Genomic DNA, 27,664 nt, shown 5'->3' on the forward strand with positions numbered 1-27,664 from the left:
TACAAGAACGCGGAGCATACCTGGCCTTGTTCTTTGTGCTGTTCTCTACAGGACAGCATGACTTTGCTGTCCTGTCCTCAATATTGCTGAGTCTTTGTTGGCTCACTCTCAGAGCCAGTGTTCTGCACAAAGTTTCGTTGAATGACCAGATGCATGCCACCAAAACAAATGTCTGAGTATGTTTTCAAGAAAACAAAGGAAAAATAGTTTGGCAATAGTATGCTGTCGGTACATATCTTTTTCGCCATTATACAGTATGTTGAAGTTAACACCTGTAACCATATTTGTATTGTCATGCATAAAAGCAACACACTCACTGAGATGACCGGTTTGGAGGAGAAATATGTTGCAGTTTTGAGTAGCATTCAGTATGGATACAACATGTGATAATATTGTAGTGCATTATAATATAACCCACATTATCAAAATATGTTTGTCGGTCAGCCCAGTCGGACTAAAATATGTCAACTGTTGGATGACTTTTTTCTGTAGTATTAATATTGGTCATTTGACCAAAATGTGTTTGAATAGCAACCTGTTGCCATTAATAATAACTGCATATTTGATCAATTCTTGTAATAATATATTTTTTAATAGCGTCACATTTATATTTGTAGATGACACACCAACTTTGGCAGATGGTTTATTTGAAAATGAGAAACCTGTGACCCTTTCTCAAGAATAATCACTCAATATTTGCACACAAAAAAAAAAGAAATGTATGTTAGAAATGTATTAACCCTTTCATCAAGGGCAGACCATTTGAAAGGGATATCATAATTTGAGACGTAACTTGGCAAAACTTGGTTTTGTTGTGTTGAGTGATTTGTTTTGAATATCTTTTGGGAATTGCATCTGTTGTATATTGGTCGGTCAGCTCATAGTTTGGTGTCAAATCTCAAATACTCTTTGGAATCGTGTGCAAAATGGGCCCTAAACCAAGAACTGTTGAAAAAGATTTTAGTATAAGTGGGAATTGCTGACATTAGCTTATCATTTTTATCACAACAACAAGGAAACTGACTTAGAGTGCAGAGGTAGAACCTTTTTGGAATAGTCTTCAGATGTCACAGCATGAATTCTTTTTTGGAAGTTTTGTACTCTCTAGTTGCATTTTAGGTGTTTGTTCACAATGATTATTACATTTGAGTCGTTAGATGGACTGTAACGGTTACTCTCACAGGCATTCCACATTTACACACTTCAACAAAACCTTATTCAAATTGTACAGTTGTTGCAAATCCGGATAATTATTCTGCTGGTGAGCATAAAAACCTGTGATGATCAAAGCACATTATAGAGCAGACCTCCATCTTACCAAAATCAGATCTCAGCAATCTCAAGGGCGACTGTGTCAATTCCTCAAAGCCAAAGCAGATAACGAGCTGAGCTCTGAGGCCCATGATGCAGCCAAATATCGCAGCAGCATTTTTGAGCCATCATTCTGCCTCACCTCTGTTTAAAGGCAGCATTTTTTTTACAAGATCAGAACACATTGGGGAGTGTTAACACTGAAGGCCCCTGTCAAATCAGCACATCAGAGCTCAAGCCAAGAGTTATAGACGGTAAAATAAACATATCTCTGATCGTGAAATTCAGCTTTTTCTTTGCTGCGTGTGTACTTTGCAGAAAGTGGCCATGATGGAAAAAAAAAACATCTTTCCATCCAAAGAAAGTGTGAGACAATGAGTCTTTATGTAATATAAATGTGATAATGTTCACCAGCAGTTGAGAGGTTTGACACCGGAAAATCCAATAAAGGACGTGAAGTACGCTGTGTCTTTTTGCAGACATATGCTAGAGAATTGTAAGGGTATTCGGAGAGCGCAGACCTCGTAAGCAGATGTTCGGCACATAGATTAGGTCTGGCAGTGTGTGTGTAATCCTGGTGTTACTGAGAACAGCATGGTTTTATAATCACCCACACAGCTACCCCTCAATAAGCAGAAACTGGGGAATGGTATACGTTTTCCACTTCTCTGTACATCTCACACCTTTCTTACATGATCTATCCTTTATTTCCCAACTCCTTTTTTATGTAACATCTGTTCAACCTTGTGTCCATCCCTTTGGACCCCCTGTCCATGCATGTACAGTGTGGATGATTTGGATGATCTCTCGGACGCCCTCGTATTTGCATTTGGTTTGACCCTGTGCCTGTCACTAGGACAGCCAGGATGCTTGGAATACATTAAACAAGCAAGATGGTCTTCAAGAGTGTGCCAGAGAGAGCATGGAACCTCTCGGCACGTCGCATGATCATTGTCTGAATAATACAATAAACTGTGAAACTGACAGCAGACAGCAGGACTATTTATACCTGAAGTGTGTTCGCAATGTTGTTGATTCTGTGTGTACCACGCATACGGCTGGAGGCGGAGGTAATGTTATGTAAGGTTTTGCCGGTAAGGATGCATGTCTTGTGGGTAACAACTCTTCTTTTTCCCCCTCTAAAGACCCAAAATGAAGGCAGGATGAACACAAGAAAACAAAACATGAATGAATAGGTGGGTTCAGAGAGAGCCGACATGCCGCCTGCACCCCTTTGAGGCTTTCAGTTGTGATCATTTGAGACAACTTTTTGCATATCATGCTAATTGATGGAAAATCTCTTTCTGTGTGGTCTGTGGCTTGTTGTGGCAGGCAGGGGTAATAGAGGAAACATAGTTAGGTGTTATGATCTCATTGGGGAGCAAAGCAGCCTGATAATTAGTTTGTCTGTAAAGTTGGAATGAGTTTTAGAATGTCTCCTGCAGTGACAAATGTTACGTGAATTCAACACAAAACTGCATGATTTATTTTTCATGGGCTTCGGATTCATCTCCTTCCAGGTTCTGCCCTGTACCTGCCATGTTTGAGTCGTTTGTGGTTCATGGTTCCTGCAGGGGGAGAGAGAGAGAGAGAGAGAGAGAGAGAGAGAGAGAGAGAGAGAGAGAGAGAGAGAGAGAGAGAGAGAGAGAGAGAGAGAGAGAGAGAGAGAGAGAGAAGTGGATCAAGCCAGCCAACATTTGACTATGAGCTATTTCCATCTTTTGCACTGACACAAACTGGCATGCACTAAAATATATATGAAGTGTTTCACTCAAAAGTGATATCCACTGTTCAAAAAATGTAACACTTACTCTGACAAAGTGATTGCTGTCATGGAAATACAGCCATTGCTGCAGCTGCTGGTTTTCTTAAAATGTACCCTGCAAACAGTAAATGACTTGGGATGTAATGACGCAATTCCTGAAATGTTTCGAGATCATTTTAAAGATTAATTTTTTCCCTCTAACCTAAGATCTTCAGGCACACATTCTACCACTGAATCCTGACTTATCTCAGTGCATGCATACACAATACACGTTGCACTGCATTCAAGAAACCTAGAGTATTTTGGGAGCTGGCATGTTGAGCAAACATCTGTACTTCAGCACATGCATGGACACACGTATAGTACACGCACATATATACACTTCCTCGCCCCTTAATTGGCCAAAACGTGGGTGTGTGTGTGACACGGAAAATAAAAAACAAACATGATCAGGGGAATGTCTGGTTACCATGGGAATGTTTTCTGTCAGACAGTCAACCTAGTGGTGTTTATCCGAGGAGGGTTGGATGATCCACTGGCTCCCTGTAGCATCTAGGATACACTTCAAAATTCTCACCATCACTTACAGAGCACTTCACGGTCAGGCTCCGGCTTATGTAGCTGATCTACTTCGCCCCTATTCACCCGCCCGCACTCTCAGGTCAAACGCTCGAGGTCTTCTGTCGGTCCCACGCACACGATTTAAGACCCGTGGTGACCGAGCCTTTGAGGCAGTGGCCCCGAGGCTCTGGAATGCTCTGCCTGCAACTCTACGCCTCGCAGATACTGTGGATACTTTTAAAAAACAGCTCAAAACCCACCTGTTTAGGCTGGCGTTTGAGTAAAAACCCATGTCCTAGACCTGCTCTTAAAATGTGTTTTAAAATTTTTTATTTTATTTTTTTATTTTTTATTTTTCTCTGTGTATGTAATTTATTGACCCGAGGGTCACATTGTGTTTTTCATGCTTTTAACTTTCTGCTCTGTTAAGCACTTTGTGATGTTATGTCTGTGAAAAGCGCTCCATAAATACATTTCATTCATTCATTCATTCATAACAAGGACAAAGTTTGTGTGTCAATAATTAAAATTCACAAAGGTTCCTTGGTCCGTTTCCTTGTTAGCTACACACAGAGTGAGTGCTGAGTGTAGACACGGAGCAAACTGACCTGTGACTGCCTTCAACCCTTTGTCACCAATAAATACGTATTGGTTCATGTGGATTATGAGCAGAGATGCATGTTCTATCAAACAAATACGCAGTGAGGCTGTGGAATGCGGTTTGCATTTTTCATGTGTGGCTGATAACAAACTCATAACAAATTTCTGCACAATCAGCAAAAGTATTATATTCAGACAGGTGCTTTTTAAAGATGCATGGTCTGCAGAATTTTACCATAGCACTGTGTCAGTGAAGAAGTAAAGTCAAAGAAACAAAGATTGACACTAAATAAGCCGGATACATCTATTCAAGTCGGCAAAGAAATCAGTCCTTAGGGAAACGGAAGCGCAAGATAACGCTGAAATGAGCTCAACTGTTCAGCGTAGACAGCCAAAGCAATCTTAGCTACGATCATAACACACTCTCCAAATAATCTCAAATGATTTCAAAATAAAATGTGTTATTTTCTTATTATAGTTTATGAACTAAACATTCTTATGCCTTCATGTCTTCCCTGCACATGGATGACGTTAAGCTCTGCTAAACCTGCCAGATTCCAGTCGGGAAGGAGAGAAATACATATAAGAGGCGTGACAAGACTAACTTGATACGATTAAATATTTTTGGGGTGTTATTTATTTCACGTAGTGAGATATAGCTCACCTGCTACAGCGCACCAAATCAACATAGTCACTCTTAATATGCCATTTTCTTTCCAGTTAAGTTTTGAATCTGCTTGATGGCATATTCTTCAAGTCCTTGAACATCCACACTGGTACACGAACATTGTGCTGCAGCACATCAGCCACTTGAAATAACTGAAGATCCAGCAGTCTTGAAAGGTAATTTGCGAGATGATTCGACCGTAATGGATGTCAATGGAGAAGTTAAACTTGACAGCAAAGGTTGCCCACTTGTTAGCAGTGTTGATTCGCAGCATTGAGGTTCTAGGTTTTGCTTGTGCAGAGGCTGCATGTTCTCACAGTATTCCTGTGGGTTTCCTTCCGGTGCTCCAGTTTCCTTCCACAGATATGCAGGCCAGGTGAAGTGGAAACTGTAAAGTGCCCACAGGTGTGAATGTTTTTTTGTTGTCAGTCTGACCTGTCCAGGAAGTTTTTATATCTGTTGCACGCTTCAGCAACCGACTTACAGAGTAAATCTGAAAAGGAAGAGGATGAATGAATGAATGGATGGATGGATGGATGGATGGATGGATGGATGGACACCATACATGTGTGGCATCAATACATTAGGTCACACTCAGCCTGATCATGAATATGTTAAGACCTGTCAGTTGGTATGTTGGTTATATTGGTGTTGGTTGTTACAGTACTTCCAAAGAGTTACTCCATATAGTACCGAACATTTTCTACAGTTATTCTTACAAAACTACATTCTTGCATTAACAAATCAATCCATTTCTCCACTGGCTATAACGTTTCACTTTAATAACAAAAGAAATTTCCGATTAAAAATCTTTTAATGGTATTTTTTGTTCCATTTCATTTCATTTGAGGGCTTTTCTTTCTTCAGTGTTACATCTTTATGAATATGCATGTACAGTGTGGATGATTTGCATTCATACCTGGTAAATAACTTCTATGTCCTTTTTATTAAGAGCTCAAAACAGTTTGTTACGTATGTTGTTTACAGTTTACATCATTAAGTAAGATAGTTTTCTCTCCACCACCATAGGAGCGTTTTTTTGCCAATTTTTCACTCTTTTTCAAATGAAACATGAGGAGTCATGTTAGAGGATATAGATGAAACGTGAGATGAAGGCAGATTAGTGCAGCCATTTCTGACAGCAGACATTTAGTCTGGCTCATTAACAATCCACAACTCTCCTGAACTGCAGGTATGAATATGTTAATCCATAAATACTCCGAGCGCCCACCTGTGTGTTCTGCCTGCATTCCAAAGTTGTTTAACATTGAGTTTACATTACCTTTTTGTGTGTGTGAAATGGGAACACAGCAGCATTTATCGGTGAGGCAACCGTGTGTGCATGTCTTGGGTGAATGATTCTGTACTTCACGGAGGATGCATTGCCACATAGTTCTCTAAGTCTTTTAGCACACAATCCCTATCACATGTTAATACCAAGAGTAAAGTGGGATTCATTTTAAATTCTGCTAAAAGTTCAGCTTTTGGGAATATATACAAGGTACATATGTACATCAGAATCTGTATGCATAAGTGAATCTGTGTATTTCCACTTACTGTCTTTCATAACTGCAGAGCAGCTTCTGTGTTGTATGAGTAAAACAGAAAATATGTAATATTACATAAAGTGCTGTATTTAATCATAGCTATATGAGCCTGACGCTTGTGTTCATGAAGGCGGTCCCAAGTAACCAAACAGTGTAATTCATAAATAAATATAGAACAATGAAATGAATGAATACAGATCTCCTGGTATCAACGTCTGGTAATCTTAATAACATCTCTGAGGCTATATATGTGGGATGTGGGCGAATAGTTTTCTTCAAAACAACCCCCAGCATGTGCCAATAAAATAATAAATGCATCAACTGGTACATGGTTGAGCAAAGAAAATGATTTTAAAAGAACAAAGTATGAAAAACACGATAACATGTTCATACGTTGGTATCATCTTAAAACAGAGTTTCTTCCATATTTTGATGTTGATAAATGCAGTGCTCCAGTCGTTCCATAAATAACAAATGCAATTGATTCACAGCCAATCTCCACTAACTCTCCCGCTGCACAGGTGAAGGTGTCTAGAGAACACATATATTTCGTCTCATTCCTCCAGTTTATAAATGAGCCGGGGGATTGGTGGTGGATTAGCGTTTGCTTGCAGCGGGATAATAACGGGGGTTGATCAAAGTATAAATGGTAATATTCACCTTTTTAATTATTTTGAGGTGGCGGACCAACGGTGTAATAATATAAATGTCAAGTACAATCAGAGTGGGGCATTGCCTCTCTTTCATTTATAAAGGAATATTAAATCTATTTGTTTTAAACAGTCTTGTGTGCTCATTTAAATTCATCCCAGTCTGTTGAGGGTTCAGATTGGGTAGAGGCTCTGTTTACTCGCCTGGCTCTCCAGGCCCCGAGGGACACCAGGTTCAGTAATCTCTGTAGCTCATCCCCAGAACCTGCCAGACTGCTGGAGCCGAGCCCACCGCGATCCTCCTGCGATCCCCTCCACTCCCCTGTCTGTGAGTCCCACGCCCTTAGGGGGGGCAGAAGTTGAGCCGGATGCAGGTTGATGCCCGCGGGGCTTAACGGGTATCCTTCGTAGGCCGGTCGGGTTGGGGGTAGAGTGTCATAAAGGCTCTCTGTGTCTTCACCTTGCTCTGGGTCATGGCTGGACTCTCGGTATTCCTCGTAAACAGGCGAGGAGCTGTCTTCACAGCTGCCATGGCCGTGCCCCTGCTGCTGGTCTCTGTGGTCCTGTAAGGCCCCCGTGTCTCTGCTCATGTTGCCTTTGTTCCTTCTCTTTTCTTCTCTTTCCAGGATGCGTTTCCTCTCCCACTCACCCGACTGATTTCTCTCCCACTGGAAGTTCCTCCTCCCGCTCTCCCGTCCCCGCTCTCGGCCCCTGTCACCACCGTAGCCCAACACTTTGTGGTCCAGCTGGAGAGACCGTGTGCTGCCTCCTCGCCTGATGTTTTGGTGGGTCTCGCTGAGGTTGTAATGGGATCCCACCTCTGGTAGACGCAGGCGTGATGGTGACAACCAGCTCGAAGTCTGACTCGAAGCCTCCCAGCGGTATGCTGAAAAGAAAAGGACAAAATAAACCTTTTTCAATAGCTTGGAGGACTTTCAGTGATTAACAGTACATCTTTAATGGAACAACAAGTAGAAGCGACCTACTTAAGAGACTTCAGAAAAGATTTCTTTTTTAGTTAACAGACTGTGTTAGGAGCCTGCGGCTTTGTTCCCTGGACAAACAACTGCTGCCAAATCACTGGAAGTATGTAGTTATCTCTTGAATGTGTGTGTTACGTTACTAACAATAGATGGCAATCTTATCTCCAGGATGTAGGTGAGTTGACAGCAGTGAATTAGGCTTTCAGTTACTAAAGGGACTGATCTGAAGATGTACACTTGAACCACTCGGATTCCATCTCTGCTCTCCTTAAGCCACAGCAACTAACTGTAGGAGCAGAAAAACAAGGTGCCTTTTATAAAAAAAGCATAGACATACAGAAATGATCCTCTCAATCATCTCTTATGTCCTTTTCTAAGAGTGTGTGTATCTGCAGAAACTTTTTCTCATTATTTTGCTGTGTTTGGGACATGTCTGGGCTTTGTCCTTGATGAAAAGCAAGCAACGGGTTGCCAGATTGGAATCTGCCTCTTGGGGGACAACTGCGAAAATGGACACAGGGCTGAATAAACGCAAATATAGTGAGATGGAGCAGCAACAGCACAAAGCTTGTTCCAATATAACAAGAATCGGGGGTTGGCTTTCACCCGAGCACACTAAACCAAACCCTTCTGGTATCTTTGAGCTGGGGAGGAGAGGCCACCTTTGACTTGTTCACAAACTGCAACAGCCAAATCCTCCTCATTCTGCCTTTTTTAAAAGATAAAAAAAGATCAGCCAATGTTCCCAACATTAATAAATTGCTTGTGCATATACTCTGGCTTGTTGTGTTTCTCCTCTTTTCCCTTCCCTCGGCTCATTATCTACTCCCTTGATCTCTTTTTATTTTCATAGAAATGTGTTGGTTGGTAATTCCGTGTCTGTGAGTGTGTTTGTGCATGCGAGTGTGTGCTGCATGTTTGAGAGTACGTACGTGCACGTTTGTTTGTGTCTCTGATGCAGCAGGCTTGTAAATGTCTTCACGATGGAGTTTACTACGTGTTGTGTGGGACTGCGTGTTTACGTTGTTTAATTGCTCCACTTCTCATTTAGAATTCATGAATGTGCAAATAAAATCAGTCAACAAAAGTTCCTTTTTTTCCCACAGCTGAGTTCATGCTGTCAAATGGACTGACACACAACCCCTGAACTAATCCGCTACTTCCTACAAAACTACAGCATGCAGGTTGCATAATTCATAGTTAGGTTAATGAGCTGTGAGTGAAAAAACATCATGTTGATGAAGGGAGAGAGAAGCCAGGGGGGGTTATTGTCTGTGTGGGACACTTCATAAGCAGTGCCAGCTCCTGGTGTATAATGCATGACACGTGTGGACAGAGATATCTAATAGACTGCCCTGCCAACAAACCACACACCATGTGGGAGTTCTTACTGCTCCATGCTGCTGAAATATCTCTATCTCTGGTTGAAATATGTTCAAATGAAAAGGTAAAATAAAATAATAATTCATACAATATGAATGAATGTTCTTACAATCCACAATGTACTCTTTGATGAACTCTACACAAATCCCATCTTTGCTCTGCAGGTGGCGACTTGCTGTCAGTGAAGCGGGAAAACAAGACAAGCATCTCATGGGAAAGGAAGCCTTTTGATGATAAAATGCTTTTCTCAAAGAAACGACTGAATGCCGGAAGACACGGTGAGTTATGACACGGAAGACAACCGGATAATGGAAGAGGGAGGCTGGCAGAGAGCCATTTAGCACATCACAGATACACGTAAACAGACAGATGCACACAGCAACACAATTGATAAAGCGTAATATAGACACATACATGCACATGCACACTGTATTTGTACACACGTTATCTCATGCAAGCAGGATCAATAAATCAAATGGAGAATAATAAACATAAATCAATTTTCTTTCTCTCGTCATATTGGCATATTTGTCCTGTTCATGCAGTTGTTTCTGCAGTAAGCTATGTTTGGCTTGTACAGTCTGGTCATTGTTACTTATTTTGACATTTGCACATAGCTAAAATTGGAAAAGGTGTTTGTACACTGAGCCCACTGGGTTATTTGGAACGAAGGACTGGACAACACTTCCCGTCATCAATTAATTCTCTCTGGCTGAAATAAAGCTCCTTGTGCTTCACTCTGCTGGCAGCGACCGAGGCATGAACGCAGTCTTGCTCTGGGTAATGCAATGCTTTGTGGACCCAGTTAATGAGATGCAACTGAGAACAAACAGACTTACTAACTGTGAGCCAGTTAATATTGGTTTCAGGACTATAGCACAAGCAACTGACAAGAGCAGCAGGTGCAACTGGATCATGCCTTTATGTTTTTGTTTGATCAAAAGCTGTTTTATAATAATAACAATGCGCTGCAGAATCTGAATCCTTTTCAAAAGTTAAATAAGTACAACACCAAGATTCAATTAAGATATTTATCTGCGTTTGTTGGCTAGGAAAGCCAAACACTGCAGTTTTTAGTGGAAGCCTAATTAACAATATTGATATCAATCCCAACCTGTAACATTTGGAGCTGACACGAACATAAAATGTTAAATATACATCTTTGACATATTGATATCAGGGGTGTTGCCGTTGCCAGCTTAAGTACACATTTTCCACAAGCTTTTTAATATATATAATGGGGGTAAATATTAAGGTCACAATATTAATATGATATTTATGAATGTTATTTGGGAGAACACTGATGTTTTGCTACTTATTAATCCACTCATGATTGCAGAGCGGTGTTTGAAAGGAGGAAGTGTAGAGAGCCCAACTGATCCTGCATTTATTTTAAGTCAATGCTGATGTTGATCATTTAAATCTGCTTTTTATTGATTTACATAAAACCAAAACATAAACTGACATCCTTAATGAGGATCCATCGATATTTGGTTATGAAACCAAACATTTGTCGGAAGAAACTGGGAACCTAAATGTACATTCAAGTCTGGTTCACAAAAAATGTGCATGAACAGAAATGGTAATCTGTGCTGCACAGGGTATGATAAAGTCATTCAGAGGAAAGAATGTAAAGAACACAACAGGCTGGCTTTGGGGATCACGGCTTGAGAAATAAGGCCAAAGGGATGGAAAGTTTAAAAGATGTTTTTAAGTTGCTTTTCATCTCACTCACCAGGGCTGTTCCGCAGCTGTTCATTGTCCATGTTTGACACTACAAAGGGAGAGAGAGAGAGACTGAGTCAGCGAGAGGCCGAGACAAACAACACAAAAACCAGAGATCCGGTGTCAGAAACTGACAAATCTATTGGAAATCTAAGCAGGATGCTGAACAGTTGAGGAGTGGCTGCTTCCAGAGCATTATGTCTTAGAGCTGCAGCACTGAACAAACACGTTGGCATCAGAAGACAGACACAAAAGAGATCGAGGAGTTAACAGAAGATATTTTTCATACCTTCACTTTCAATATTATCAACAGCGTCATTGACTAGACGTATGACTGTCACTATGGAGGCTAGACAGAATACAGAAACAGAAGAAGAACAGAGACAATGTCAGTGCATTTGTGAATAGGGTAAGGTTAAATGTCATGGTATAGTGGGGAGGGAGAGAAGTCTATTTTCAGCTTGTTTTTCAATATGTTAATACAGCTAATGCACTACAGACTAAAGGTGAAAAGGTGGACCATTCTTACGTTCAGAGAATTTTATCGACAGCAGTGCTTCCCAGCCTTTTATGCATGTAACTCCTAAATGTGCAGCAATGTCTACTTGGAGACCAAGTTTCCCTTATTTTGAATATATTTTCGAAGCCTTGCAGTGTGTGGTAAACTAGTAAAGTGCAACGTGTGTGGGGTTGTTTTAGCATTAAAGTCTTACCGTTGTCATCAAAGGCCTCCGAAGTGTAGGAACTGAGGGAGTGTTCCTCAGAGGTGGAGTCTGAGAGACATGCTACCTCATCCACCAGCTCCGACACTTCTAATGTAACACACAATGAAAAACACAGGTACATTTTCATTTCCTGGAAGCATTTCTCTTAATAACCAATGAGCCATGTCCCACTCAAAATAAATATGAAATGAATTAAGCCAACATAAATTCAACATTTGAAGGCTATCTTACAATACCGACATGCCTATACATTTATGGAACTATTGAACGCTGTAATCATTGTTTTTGTCCATCCTGGCTGAAGGGATGTCTTTAGCATGAACAGGAGAAAGTACTACATGAACCAAAACCCATTTCAATCTATATATGTGCATGTTGGTATTGATTAATATAGGCTTGGACTATTGACACCAATCCTCCAGACTCACACATACAAACTATCCACACCTACAGACAGATTCACTGCACTCAAAAATGAATTCATGTCTGTTCTCAAGGGCTGCTTAGAGCATTTCCAACCAGCTGGAGGTGTCATTGAGAGTAAGAACCACAGAGTTACTTGTTCTGGTGTTGTTTTCTAAAGATGTGAAACACAAACTCCTCTGAACAGCAGCAGGTACAATGCAGCCCAGAGTACAACCAATCACATAGTTGGTGTGGCCAGCCTGCTCACACTGCAGTAATCAAAGGTCGAGTCACAGACCTGACATTTTGTCTGTGCGCACAAGTCAGATTCAATTTAATTTGGGGAAAGCTGCCAGCCTTGGGGTCTCCTGTAAGCCGTAACCTGCATGACTTTAGAGGCAACATTTCAAATAAATACAAGTCGGCAGGATTCCTGACAAAGTGTTCCTTTGTGGAGCTGTTATTTGGGGGTCAGAATTGCGGGGAAGAGCAGGTGCTGATGTGTCACAATGGCTTCAGATAGCGGCTTGTGTCTGTTGAGCCAAGAGACCGGTACGTAGCTCCACCAGGTGATCTAATTTAGCAGCAATGAAACGCCTGGTTTCACATTGGTGTTCAAATTTGCCATACACAAGACCAAGAGAGCAGAAATCACTGGTATGGGCTTTGAAAACAAATCTATTTGGAGTATAAAACAGCTTGGAAATAACAGCTGACAGCTTTGCTGATGTGATTGAAAGAAAGGTTTGGCAAAACTACAGAGGCTTTATGTTGTTAATGCAAACAAATAGGAAAGAGCAGAAAGAGAAAACACTTTGCAGACATTTCACTGCAGATTTAATAACTAATAATGAATTAATATCAACATATGTCATTTATAAATAATTCAATTATGAATTATAAACCCATAAGTTAGTATAAAAGAATGATGCTAGCTTATTGCCATAAACCACCATTAGTTTAACCAACAGAATTTAACATGCGATTCAAACGCCAAATAATTTTGGAAAACAGGAAAACTTCAAAATGTATAAATCTCAGGGTTGCTGGGTTCTTCTCAAGGTGTACAGGGACATATTATTTCATATACACACAAATCAAAGGATCAAGTTCTTTATCAATGAAATATTTATTGGAATAACTACACAACTAAACTACTAAACAGAAAATAAATGAATAAACAAGATGAATGGATTGAATGAAGAATATGATGAACAGTACAATGAATACCGATGAACCACACATATATGAAAAGGATTACATGTGACAGGTAGAATCAGTGACTCTTATCATTGATCGATGTCTGTCAATTAAATCCGTCGGTTGACGTTTCTACCTTAAATTTGCTCAAAACATTTATGCACCGTTCAGCAGCTGAGAGTTTGAGAAGCACCGGGGAAGACTGTGAAGCAATTTATGCTGGTTCTAATTTAAATTGAATCTTTAGGTCCAAGTTATTTCGATGTACGATTTTTTAAATATGTGACTTAGAATGATTTGGCCTAGAACATCAAACTCATTTACATTTGGAAATGTTATGGTTTCACCTGACGGCTCTGATGGGCAGACGGGAGGTTAAGCTGTATACGGCTGTTCCTCGTTCGACGTCTCTTCATCTGGAAAGTTGTCGGACGATCGTAGTTGGTTGAGCTACTCTGTGGCAGTTGATTCGGCTTTCTCTGATATCTTCAGAACCTGGTTGTCGTCTTCGTTGCGGTTCGGCTTGATCCTGCCTTGTCTCCATCTTTCTCAGATGATCTTGCAGCAGCAGGGGTCATTATGGCACCTTTGCCAGTTTAAAATGTCTTTCATCTTTTAGAGTCTTTTCTTTAAGACTCTTCAATAATTGCTGGAATAAATTAGACGGCACGGGACGGCCGTAGTCTACAGGTCAGGAACACAAAGCTAGAGAAGAGGCGGAACCAAAAAGCCGTGAGGGAGAGATCCGGTGTGCAGGATTCAAAGTTATTGGTCATTGTAGTAACACATTAGAAACCAGGTGAAGGAAGGCACTTCTTCAGGTTCTGGCTACTCGGGTCGGCGCTGGATGTCCTCTCAGAGACGTTCCGGCTCGCAGCGGGCCTTCGAGCCTGCAGACGGACAGAACTGCCAGTTTTATGGCGGGAACAGCAAAACCACTCCCATCTTAACAACTGTGTTGATTATATCATTTAACCTTACTTTACAGAATACTAGTTACTTACGGAGTCGTTTTAACGCTTCCATATTTGAACGCGGTGCTATCTCAGCTGCAAAATGATACCAAATAGTTTGATATCAATCACGGAATAAAACCTGATCAATTAAAGATTGAATGACTGAAACAATTACACAACATAGACAGACGTTGTTATTATGACAGACAGACATATGTAGATTTACATGTGTACCTATATGGATAATAAAACCACAGTCAGTGCTATACACAGAAATCCTGTGCAGAAATGTAACAGGTGAGCTTGAAGCGCTGTGGTTTCCAGCTCTTTCAACTTTTTTTATAAAAAACATTCGTAAACCGCTTTCTCTGTTTGGCAAAGCAATAAACAATCTGTTAGATTACCGTGGATTGTTTGAAGAGCTTTTGTGATTGCTGTTTGCCTCTCATGACACAGCATGTCTTTTTGTCACCCTTGTCTGTCACACCTTCTGAAAATATCCTTGTCTGTTTCAAAATCGTGTTTTACGGACAGTCTGCGAGCAAGCAGTCAGGGCTTGGCCCATCATATTATCACAACTCTGTCCATGAGGTCCAGGATGTCTGGACATCAACTTTAGCTTTCTGAGCCCAAGCTAGGCCGTCATGGTTGAGTGCGTATGGAACACGACAAATGCTCCTGTGGGAATGTGAGCAGTAAGGCAGTACCATCAATAAAACTATATAAGGAAGGCAGCGCCACAACTGCTGGTCTAATGCAGGTGATGGGACACCTCAAGTAATTATTATTATTATTATTATTATTTGTAAGTTTCTCTTTTTTCCATTTATTGTTTTTCCTCACGGATACTTATTTGTCATTGTGACTACCCTGCCATGTGCCAACCTTGGCAGCCATGCCTGAGGTGACGGACCAAAACCCTTCCTCTAATCCTACTGCGAACACTCAGCCAAACCATGCTCTCATTCTGGCCCCAAACCTTTCACATCCCCTGCACTTTTCCAATTTTAAGAGCCATCAGGCTCACTTTTTCCATTATATTTCCATTCACATCAGTTTACATTATTTTTGATGAGAAATACGTATTACCACTCAGCCCAACACAGGTCTAATTGAACTCGACAGAAACAGCTTCACAAGTGTCCTGTAATAGGTGCAGTAATAGTTGTAGCTTTTGAACTGAAAAGGCCTCACTTAGGTAGTTTACTCCATCTACATTATGAGAGGAACTGATGTGATGGTGTTCCTGTGAGGCCGGAGTTGTCAAAGTCATTCAATCATGAAACTTTTATCAAAACATAATGAAGATCCATATGATTATTTTTAGACATCCTATACTTGAGAGTGTCAAAAACAAAAACATTGGACCAGATTTGTTAAAGTATTGTCCAGTTATTTCATTATTTATGACATTTCATTTATTCATGAGCAGCAAGTAGTGACAGAAAATGTCAATATGTTTCCTCAGGTATCGACTTGTGCCCATCTATTAAAATGTTAATTATTATACTTGTTTGTGGTTGCAGTGGTGTAAATAAATAGCCAAACTGTTTCCAATTGATGTAAGTAAACTGTTGATTAACACTGGAGTCATTCAACCAATACTATGAATATTATTTTGCTATTATATTGTTTGCTATTGTTTGCTATTATATTATTTGCTGTTATATTGATTAGTTTACTAGTTGCTAATTTTATTTAATTAATACCACTATATTCATGGTATATACTGCGCATTTCTATTTCTATTCTAGCTTATTTTTTTTTATTAATCTATTCCTTCAATTCAATATCTGCTCTGGTATTTTATTGTACTGTAGATATTGTGCATTCCATATGTTATATTTTACTCTGTAAATTGCTGCTGCTACAAATGAATTTCCCCCTGGGGATAAATAAAGTTTGCATCTATCTATCTATCTATCTATCTATCTATCTATCTATCTATCTATCTATCTATCTATCTATCTATCTATCTATCTATCTATCTATCTATCTATCTATCTATCTATCTATCTATCTATCTATCTATCTATCTATCTATCTATCTATCTGTCTATCTGTCTATCTGTCTATATTACATTTGAATTAATGGACTGTGATGTAACTTTGGCCCCAAGGGGCATAAGTCTTTCTTTTAATGTGCATACACTCAACAGGGGGGCATAAAAAATAAAATAACGTTTTTCCTATTTCCACAGGAAGGAATCAATAATGAACAGGCAGGAAGTTTCCACCGCAGGCCGTATTATTCAAACAACTGGTTGGACAGAGAATCAAATTGTGTGACGTCTACCTTAGCAAAGACATGCAACATGGTGAACTCTGATCTTGCTGGTGACAGCAGTGGCAGCTAAATATCAGACTGGAATTATCTGACAACTATACTTCTCACCACTCACCCTCAGTTTGTTGTCCTCTCGGGTGACAAAGGACACTTGGACGAAGAAAAATGGTGGAAAACTTGACCGAAAAGTTTCTTTGAGTGGCAGTGTTCTAACTACTTTGATTTTGTCTTCGCTTTTTTTGAGCAAAAGTAGGGCAAGAACAGAGGAGATCACTTCTGGCTCATTACCCTGCCCATTCAAACAGAAGTGCACGGGAGATATAAGAGAGTTATCCAGATAGAAGAGGACACAATTGCCAATTTGAGCAGTGCAAAAGGAGAGTGTGTTATATTATCATTTACGGCTCGTGATTTGGAAAACTAAAATTAAATTACAGCAAAATAAAAAATATGAACCACTCTTGCTTTTACTCTTGGGCACTTAGTTTCTTTGATATGTGTGATCAAAAGGCATAGATCACTGTGAAATAAGCTCTCTCCGTGGAGATGATGGTACGGGTGTAACACAATGAGTTCATGGCCTGCAGCACTTTGATCAGAGGTCAGACACTGTTTGTGCATGCGAGTGTGTGAATGTGCATGCACATGATGGCAGTCTTACCCTGTGGACTGTTATCCCTCTGCGTTCTCTCCAACTCAAAAGCTCTCTGGCCCCATTCCTCCTCTCTTTCATCTCTCCCTCTCTCCAGCCCTTCCTCCCTCATTTCCTCTGCCTCCCAGGACACTTTGTGGGCTGGACTGTGCTCTGAGCGGCAGGCTGATGCAGAAGGGAGATTGGGTGCCACGCTGCACACAGCGATGCCTCTCCTATTGGCCACGCCTCGCACGGTAGACATGTCTGAGAGGAAGCTGCTCATCTGTACAGACAAAAGAAAACAGCAAAGCACAAAAAAAGTTGCAATTTGTATTGCTACAAGTCTATCTCTAATACATTGTTCCGCTTCCAATCATTTTCACTAGTGCACAGCTTAAAATAGTCACAAAGGAATCCATCATTTACTCCTGTGAGAAATGTTTACAGTGCCCATCTGTTGTAGCAGCCTGTTTTAAACAATGAAAGTTCCCATCCATTTTTAAAGATGTATGTCTTACGTTCGGGCTGAGAGCCACCAACTGGTCGGACATGTTTTTTTAAATTATTTATTTTTTTATGTGACTTGTTGAAAATAACAAAAATATAGAATATCGGCGGCCTTATCCTTCAACTTTTTATTCTAAAAACCAAGAGGTATTTTAAAGCATCTTTTAAATCCAATAATAAATGCCTTTAGTGTTGTTCTTTTTTCATCTTTCGATGAAGATGAACTCTCCACTTCTGATATGACTGATGCTATGGCAGGATCTATGAATTTTCAAATGATTCACATGGCGGCTTTTAAAAGCTTTAAAAAATTACTTTTTTTTATATTATCACTAAAATGTCTTCGTCCCATATCTTCAATATTAAAATGTATTCAAGTTAAAATGTCCTCTCTCTTACTTCATGCCATGGAAACACTTTTTTTAAGACTGAGGACATTGAACCCTTCCTCAAGCAACAAAGTCTCTGTGTCATGTAAAGTTATTTCATGAGACACATAAAACTGTTTTTATATTGATGAATAAATCATTAATACACGCAAGCTTTTGCATACCTGACTGCCCTCACTGAAGGTGGTCTTGTCACCATCTCCACTCCAACTCATGCCCTGGCTGCTGAGTCCTCCTGGTAGAGGGGAGAGGGTAGTCGGTCGCACCATGACCTGGGGAGGGCCCACGGTGCTGCCTCCCACCTCCCCGTAGATGCTCGAGGCCCCTGGAGATCCCGACACACGCACGGCCTTAAACTCAATCCCTTCTGCCCCCATGCCAGTCCTGTGCAGCATGTAGCTGGTTTCTGTGGAAATAGCTGACACACCCATCACAGCCTGAGTCCCTGGGCCCGGGTCTGAGTCTTTCCTCAATTTGATTTTCTTCCTGAAGGCGATGAAGAGTATGAGGAGGAAAATGATGACAAAGCCAAGGACCCCGATGCCAATTATCTCTCCTGGGCCAACGTATGACAGGGGCTCCGCCTGGGTAATGCAAGGAGAAATATCATGAATGTAACGTAAATAAATATGATGAAAATGAAATATGGGGATTATTGTAAGGCAAGGCAAGTTTATTTGTATAGCACATTTCAACAACAAGGTAATTCAAAGTGCTTCACATAAAACCATTAAAAGCATCAAAAGACAACAAACAAAGCTAATGTATAAATTAGTTGTGAAAGCAGCCTGAAAGGTTTTGTCGACTATGGTTACTTCTCTGCTAATTGCAGTACTCTAGAGAGCAATGAAAGCAGCTCCTCACAATGTGAAACATTAATTGGGCTTACAGTCTCAATATAAGGTATAAAGTCAAGAGTGGGACAACTTCAAATGGAAACCGTGATTTTTCTCACGACCACACTGTCATTCATCTCCTGCAAAGATACCAAGCTAAACGTGCAGAACCTTTTGGATGACACTAGAGTATATTCTGTAAGGTTTACTCTGACATGTTGCTCATACTGTACCTGGGTATCATCCCCCGGATCACCAGGTGCCTGGTCGTCACAAAACTGACCCTCGTACCCCTCTGAACAGTTACAGTAGAATGACCCAAACGTGTTGACACACTCTCCTTCATTTCCACACCAGTCCTGGTCGCACTCATCGACATCCTCATCACATCTGCAGAAGCAGAGAGACAAATGCATTACTATGCAAGGGAGTGGCGAAGAGGAGCCGGATCGAAGTGAAAGAGGAGAATCAAAGATGAAAACATGTCAGGGAGTTAAAAAGAGAGAGGGGGAAAAGATACTGTGGAGATCATCTTTTCAGAGGACCTATCTTTTGCTAAATCAAGGGATTATCTGTCACTGATTCCTTATTATACTCATTTATATGGTTCTGACCCCCCCCCCCCCACACACACACACATTTATACCCTTAGATACAGACATGCATTACAACCGAACGTCACACAATACATTTTCCTCCACACACAGTAGCAAATCTTGACACTTCGAACATTGTGTCCTGCTGTGATGGAGATAGAAAACATTTTATTTTCAATTGCTTTTTGTTGATGAGAATTTCAAAAGACTTCACAAGAGTTGGGCGGATGTAAGAAGAAAAGGTATTTCTGAGTGTTTGCCGGGAGCTTCCTCATAAAACGAAACCAACGTTTTGCTTGGAAGTATTAATAGTTTACTAAACAAGGCCTGGATATATTGGCCAGTGATATCTGCTCATGAATACTGAATACCCAACTTTATAAACTTCAGCAAGCTTCTTTCTATTTCCAATTCCATGAGTCAGCTTTTAATGGGACATTTTCATCTTTTTTAGGGAATTTTCCAATTGAATATACTATATGTTGCTGTTATTTAAATGTATATATCAATTATCAATATGCAAGAAAAACATTTCTTTAGCCAATTACACTCAACAGTTGTTACATATATAGTACTTGCTTTATGGTTTCAATCTGTATTTATTATTAACTGTGGCTCAGTAGAGCAGAGTCCTCCTTCAATCAGAGGATCGGCGGTTCGCTCCCCGGCTCCGCGAGTCCATGTCGATGTGTCCTTGGGCATGACACTTAACTCCAAATTGCTCCTGTAGCCTATACGGTGTGTGACTGTTGTATGCATGTTCGTCAGTCCTGATGAGCAGGTGGCACCTTGCATGGTAGCCCCCTACCATCAGTGGGTGAATGGGTGTATCGTGTTAAAGCACTGAACCATTTTCCTCCAATGAGGGAAAGCTGCTCTCTGGTGGTGGCTCCATTGAACAACATTGTGTAGGGAGGTTACTTCAAAGGCAATTACTGAGCTGTAATTAAAAAGCCAGCTCGAGAATGATTACAGGCTTTTCAACCCAAATCATACTGAATTAAATTAGAAACACTCATTTATCTCACACAATAACAAGTAAAACAACACAGTGGGTGTTTGGGTGCGAATGTGAGCTAATGAGTGAGTGTGTGTGTGTGTGTGTGCTGAGTCACACACATATTCTTTCATGTTTCAGTGTATATGAGAGGAGAGATGTAGATGTTAATGTGTCTATATCAACACTGACCTCACTGTCATTGAGTGCGTACATTCATCAACACTGTTTTTATAATCTGTAAGTGTGTCTTAAAAGTGTAAGCGTGTGGGTGCAGACTATTTTATCTTACATAAGTCCCCCGAGTCCTCGAGGACAGCCACAGAGGAATGCACTGCCTGCAAGCCTACAGTCCGCACCATGCTGGCATGGGTTTGGCATGCAGGAAGTCAATTCAATTTCACAGCGCCCCCCAGTGAAGCCAGCACTGCAACTGCACACGAAGCCTGTTGGAGACAGATTCACAATGTGTCAAATAATAATGTGTATGATCATAAATAACAACACATAATATCACATTCTGTTCAGGGGAGAAACCCCAGGCAAAATTATTTTCATGGACCGGTCATTTTTTAGATTTTGGGCAATTTTGCTTCTCTCACATCTTTTTCTTTCAGACTACTGGAAAGAAAACGTCCAAAATACTTTCTTTTACTAAACTTTGTCAATTTGCGCTTGCAGTTTTCTCCTAAATGAATCAAAGTTAGCATTAGATAATGCCTCATTTACATAATTAACTGGGGATGTTAAATGATGATGTTACCCTATTCACCTGTAGTATCGAGCAAAATGTATAGGATTTTTCAATACATATTTTTAAAGGCCATTTTAAATGGGGTTTTTTAACATACAAAAGTTTTTTTAGAGGGGTTTGTTTATATATCATTCATAGCCTGATTTATATAATATATAAATATAAATACTACTGTATTGTTGTATTTCAATATTCATTAAAAATCATATTTCAATATTAATTTAAAATCATATTTAAATATTAATTTAAAATCATATTTAAATATTAATTTAAAATCATATTTAAATATTAATTTAAAATCATGTACAATATATTGTATTTCAACAATACAAGCTGATGGTCAATACTGCACAAACAAGCCATGCAATTTAATCTTTTTCACAAGCAAACTGTTATTTCTGTCATTTATTGATACAACAAGATGACAAACCCCACACTCATTCACACTGACATCTACACGTACCGCCAGAGGGCAGGCTGCTGCAGATGGCTCCGTTGAGGCAGGGCTGACTGACGCATGGATCTGGATAAAGCACGCAGCCCAACTTGACCTCGCTCAGCCCGGCTATCTCAGCGTAACGGCTCCTCTTATTCTGGAGTGGCAGCTCGTTACCGTTCAGCATTAGTGAGCCCAGGCATCCCTGGAAGCCATCCTGGGCTCTTGGCTGGGCCCTCGCTCCATGTTCCCCGGGTTCTTGCCCTCCCTGGCCTCTCCATGGCCCTGTGCTCGGCCTCTCTTCCTGCCCGTTCGGTGGCCTCACTTGGGCCCCGAAAAAAAAGGATGAATCTGGGGCCAGCGGCCAAAGGCGGACAGGGGCTCGGGCTGCTCGCCGCCGCTCCACATAGCTGTCATCCAATGACAGGAGGGTGTAGTTCCTAGAAAGCTCCAAGACAACAGCATGCCAGAGGCCGTCGTTTATTGGTCTGCCGGAGATACCCATAATGCCAAGGGTGTTGTCACAGTCCAACTGGAACCAGAGTCGACCCCCTTCAATCTATGGAAGGAAAAGGAACAACTGAAACACAGCACACCCTTTGCTGAGCACATCTGGCATTTGGGAAACAACAGAGTAAAGTGTATCATTAGGATGTGTTTACCTTGAGCATGGTGCAAGGGTTAACACGTGTGAACATAATGACTCCTCTTCTCTGAAGTGTCCTGATCCTCAGGCCGAGCCTCATCTCCCCACTCTGGCCACTCTCTGTCACTCTGTACTTGATGTAACTGTTTCCGGAGAAACTAAGAGAGGTTTGGCCTGCACATTCACAAAACATCGATACACATACAGGATAAAGTTAGAGGTCAAAGGTTTCAATTTACACAATCAAATCCTTGAAATGTGGCTACCCGGAACAGATACACAGGTCCAAACTTCAAGCACAAGGAAGGATGAAATCATACCCGCACACTCGTCGAGTCTCTCAGTCCGACACTGGCAGACAGATGGCGCTGTAGGACCAGAACGGACACACTGCATGTCTGCTGGACAGGACTGACCTTCACAAAGCTCCACAGGAGTGGGGCATGTCTCTCCTGTTTGCAAATGGGCACACACATAACAAGCAGCTGTGATAGACATACAGGACTCTATCATTGTGAGCTGCTCTAAATCAGATTGCAGGTGTGTCAATGAGAGCAGTGCTCACCGGGGCAGGTGCAGGTCTCTGTCGGGCTGAACCTTTGTGACACCAAGCTGACCCTCTCTGTGCTGTAAGTGACAGGCGAGTCACCGTCCATCACCAGTCTCTGTTCACACACCCTGTCCCCACACTCCAGCTCCCCAGAACAAGCGCTGCTCACCACCACTGCCCCAGCAAGGACACCTCGAATCTGGCCCCTCGCTGCAGCGTCCTCCAGCTTTGCAGACAACTCTTGCTGGGAGTAGATCCCACCCATCCTTCCGCTGCCTGATGTCTCCGGCATCTCCATGGCTAGAAGCAAGTCCATGTCAGATGTCCCCATCACTGGCTGTACGCCGAGTACGTGGAGGGGATCCTGTTGGCCTGGTGACCAATTCCAGCCGGCTAGTCCCCGCAATATTAGTTTGATCTGGCTCAGGTAGCGACCAAGCAGGTCTTCCGGGGACAGGGAGTTGAAACGTAAGGTCAGGGCGCTACGCAGCAGCACATCTGTCACCTGTTCGACCAGGACTGACACATCCGCTACCACAGCGAAACGTCCGTCGCTCACTGTGGCATTCATTTGGTATCTGAGAGAGCAAAAGAAATGTGTTTTGACAAGAGTTTTGTTTTGCATATCAACCAGTTTTTAGCCTGTGTGTGTGTGTGTGTGTATGTGTGCGTGTGCATGTGTGTGCGTGTGTGTGCTAGAGAGTGAGTTGTGTTTGTGTGTACCTGCCAGGTTCCAGGCCCGGCAGAGCAATAATGCTACCATCCTGTCTGTTTATCTTAAACATGCTCTTGGGCTGAGGCTTCTGGGTAAATGACAGCACGTCGTTGGGGTCGCGGTCGGTTGCATAGATCTGACCAATCGGGCCGCCCTGGAAGGTACCCGATACCATGATGATGAAGATTTCCAGGGGGTAGACGGTCGGTTTGTACTGACTGTTCCCAATGACTCTCATAAATATCCAGGAGGAAGAGGCAAGACTTGGCGTACCAGAGTCCCTTGCCTTAGAGACAAAAACAAAGACACAGTAAGAGTTCTATTAACTCCGATTGAAAAAGAAAACGGAGGTAAAAAAACTAAAAAGATTACAGCTGGTTGTAGAGGTAAAAAAATGGTTATAGCATAAAGATAATTTTAAGACGGTAAATGCATAAGGTTTATACTCAGACACTCGCTCCTCTGGCAGCTGTAAAACCAAACAATAAAATAACAAACACGGGTAGCCTTTTAGCTGGACTCTAACAGCCACAGAGTAATGGCCAGCTCCTAATGCTGACTGTGTCTAACCATGTTATCACAGTGTATTTATCCGTCAACTTTTCCTGCATGCATCGTGTTTTAAACAAAAACGCCCGTTGCTAACCTGGATCTCAAGAGTGAACTCTCTCTGGGCTTCAGGGCCAAACACACGGTTGGATCTCAGAGTTCCAGTCTGGTCCAGGGAGAAGAAATTTCTCTCGTTTCCTGACACGATGCAAAACTCAAAGGGAGGGCCATTTCTAGGGGAGTCTTTGTCGCTGATTGACAGCTTCAGCAGGGTGGTGTCAGCCGCTTGGTTTAGCTGGACGTATGGGGAGAGAGGAGTTGAGAATACCCTTGCACGAAAACACATAAATATAAGCAAACTGTTACCTGTATGGTAGAGACTGTTACCTGTATGACGGCGGTAGAGTTGGGAGGCGTGAAGACAGGAGGGTTGTCGTTAACGTCGGATATGTTGATGTTAAGGGGGACAGTGGAGGACATGGCAGGAGAGCCACTGTCGAACGCCTGCACCGACAGAGAGTACCTGGATACCTAGATGGAGCAGGAGGGGATGAGAGCGCCATAGCATCTGTATGTATCAGGCAATGTGGCAATGACTGTTACGCTTGCATAATATCAGACTTCATTGGGTGTTGACCTTGAGCGGGCTTGGTATTTTATCTGCTCCGTGAACCATAAAATTGCTATTCATTGTTTATGAGATATTGTACTTATGGCTGCATCCTTACGAGTTCTCTGTCGAGCCGCTTATTGACTTTGAGCAGTCCCGTCACAGGGTCAATCCAGAAGTGGTTGCTTCGGTCACCTTTCAAGATGGAGTAGGTGATTCGCCCATTCACCTGGCTGTCCAAGTCTTCTGCCAATACCTAGAAAAGAAAGTGAAAGAGAAGTTGATGAAAAAACTAAAAAGTGTAGAAAGACCAATATAAAGGTGGAGAGCTATTTGAATGTTACCCTCGTAATGGTCTTTCCAACAGACGCATCCTCGCTGACCAGAACATTGTAGATGCCCTGACTGAAGGCTGGAGCGTTGTCGTTGACATCCATGAGTTCAATGATCACCATGGTAGCTGTGCTGAGAGGAGGGTTCCCGCTGTCCCAGGCCTCAACGGTGAGGTAGTAGTCCTTACACACCTCAAAGTCCAAATCATCAGCCACAGAAATAGAGCCTAAAACATACACATAGTACGGCATTCATACAGGATTCGATTTAAGACGTCGTTCTGCTGAGTTTTAGTTTTGCATTCTGAACGTAACAAGCACATTCAAGGACCTCTGCTCACCCAGGTTTCTGTTTATGGTGAACTTTCTTAACTCGTTGCCCGACCGGATACTGTAGGTGATCTCAGCATTCGGTCCAATGTCGACGCTCGACGCCAACACTCGCAGCACCTCGGTTCCCACGGCTACATCCTCGGGGACAGTAACAGCATAGTCCCTCCTCTGGAAGACTGGGGCATTGTCATTCACATCCAGCACCAAAATGGTCAAATAAACCTGAGGAAAACACCAACTCATTTGTCTGCGTTGCTCCCGGCCCGTAGAGTTCAGTTTCAGCACTACAGGCATGGGCGTTAATGGGAGCAAAGATACTAAAGGCAGCTAATAAGATAGGGGGACTGAGGCACAAATCAATTGAAGTCTGTGTCCACCAAAGCCCCAAAGAGAATGTATTGGCTGTTGGATACATGTTTGTAGCATTACTGAGTTAAATAAATGCTGCTTTTGGTCTCTTGAATTGAGTCAACGGTTCACCTTTTTTGGTACGGTTATTTTGTCTTCGCCTTTTGGAGGGCGGTGAGAAAAACAAAGCTGTGATGTTACGGAAACAAAGTTATATTACCTTATTATTGAGGGAATTCTTTGAATTTTATCTCGGAAAGAAATATAGCAAATAGAAATAAGAAACCTAAAAACATCTTGAAAGAAGTTTATTGTAGTTGAGGTGTTTTTTTATCATTCATTTCAAATAACTGTATTGGATTAGATTAGAGTTGTCAATGTTGCTTTAATTTGTGTATAAGAATATAATGCAATAACCCTAACCCTTTTTTTCTATATTGTGTTACTTTGAATTATTCAAACATGTTCACCCTGTAATATATGGGGCAGGTTTCTTATTATGAGGCTGTTTGTGTTCTTTAGATTTTGTATTTTTTTTCTGGTTTTGTGTCTGTTTTTTTTTTTTTGTGAGTGTGTTTTGATTTATGATAGAAATAACTACGATAAGGAGTAAGTTTAAAAATAGTTACATCTTAGTATTCCTTCAGATGGTTGACTCTATTCCAAGCTAGACATATGAGCTGGCTGGTATGAGGAATGGGTCAATGGAAAGGTGCACAGATGGATAACAGGTCCAGCTGCTTTCTATCTGCATTCGTCTCGTCATTAGACCTTCATCAGATTTACCCCACTAGTCTCTCCTGGCATACACAAGCAGCATATGCTACTGAGTCATGAAAGAGACACACTTGATCCCAGTTAAACTTACTGCAAGTGGGATGCCAAAGTATTCCTGCTTTTATATTAATGTGCCTGATGCAAACACTGCTACAACTCCTGAAATCACGACTATTACTACCACTGCTATTGCTGCTATTACAGCTAAAACTATTGCTCTTTGTATTCGCAGCGGTAATGATACCTGCTGCAACAATATTCGTACAAAACAACCACATCTGACCGCTTTTTTTCCTGGTGTATATTTGCAGCTACTGGCTTGTTCTAGCAGTCTCAAAAGGACCCAAGAGAAGAGAAACCTAGTGAGTCTTCTGCTGCATTGCCTCTGTGTTTTGCAACTATCACCTTCCCCGTCTTTCCCATCCCACCACTGCACAGTCTGATGACAATTTATCTTGATTAAATCGAACAGGTTCTTTATCTGATCTCTTCAGTGAACAACATGTTTTTATTCATCGGATTTCCTTATTCATGTGTATGGACAGAAATACAGATTGCACATCCCAAGATGGATGACTCCATAGCTGACTAATGCACCGCTTAATGTATAGATTATAATTGTAATATTGTGGGAAACGGTTTAATCACAAAATAATATCTATTTCTGTTTTGTGAAATGATTGTAATTGGTATGTAATTAGTGCAATACTCAGAATCTGTGGTAATTACTCTGTATCTGATTGTATTACTGAGAAAACTATGATTATATCACCTGAAATATAAATGTTATATAAATGTTGTGGAGTTTTTCAATAACATTCACAAGTACTGTTTTTTGCCAGCGAGCAATTACTTCAGGGAGAAGTCAGTTTTTTGGGGGATTGTGAATA

General features: G+C 41.3%; 1 protein-coding gene across 1 annotated transcript in view; it reads right to left on the reverse strand.

Annotated features, from left to right (window-relative positions):
• Positions 1–7,244: 7,244 nt before the first annotated feature.
• fat3b (FAT atypical cadherin 3b) overlaps positions 7,245–27,664 on the reverse strand; it is a gene marked incomplete at both ends in the record, with an annotated part of 59,698 nt that continues 39,278 nt past the window's right edge. The window contains 18 exons of the mRNA XM_079282801.1: positions 7,245–7,987; positions 11,203–11,241; positions 11,482–11,541; positions 11,906–12,004; positions 17,427–17,682; positions 18,460–18,879; positions 19,365–19,521; positions 21,017–21,170; positions 21,942–22,473; positions 22,577–22,734; positions 22,881–23,012; positions 23,126–23,688; positions 23,834–24,111; positions 24,472–24,669; positions 24,762–24,905; positions 25,103–25,240; positions 25,329–25,543; positions 25,658–25,871. Of these exons, the coding sequence (XP_079138927.1) occupies positions 7,245–7,987; positions 11,203–11,241; positions 11,482–11,541; positions 11,906–12,004; positions 17,427–17,682; positions 18,460–18,879; positions 19,365–19,521; positions 21,017–21,170; positions 21,942–22,473; positions 22,577–22,734; positions 22,881–23,012; positions 23,126–23,688; positions 23,834–24,111; positions 24,472–24,669; positions 24,762–24,905; positions 25,103–25,240; positions 25,329–25,543; positions 25,658–25,871 (4,500 nt within the window). The remainder of the gene's footprint in view (positions 7,988–11,202; positions 11,242–11,481; positions 11,542–11,905; positions 12,005–17,426; positions 17,683–18,459; positions 18,880–19,364; positions 19,522–21,016; positions 21,171–21,941; positions 22,474–22,576; positions 22,735–22,880; positions 23,013–23,125; positions 23,689–23,833; positions 24,112–24,471; positions 24,670–24,761; positions 24,906–25,102; positions 25,241–25,328; positions 25,544–25,657; positions 25,872–27,664) is intronic.

This window comes from Melanostigma gelatinosum, assembly GCF_949748355.1.
Source record: "Melanostigma gelatinosum genome assembly, chromosome: 14".
Classification (NCBI taxonomy): Eukaryota; Metazoa; Chordata; class Actinopteri; order Perciformes; family Zoarcidae; genus Melanostigma; species Melanostigma gelatinosum.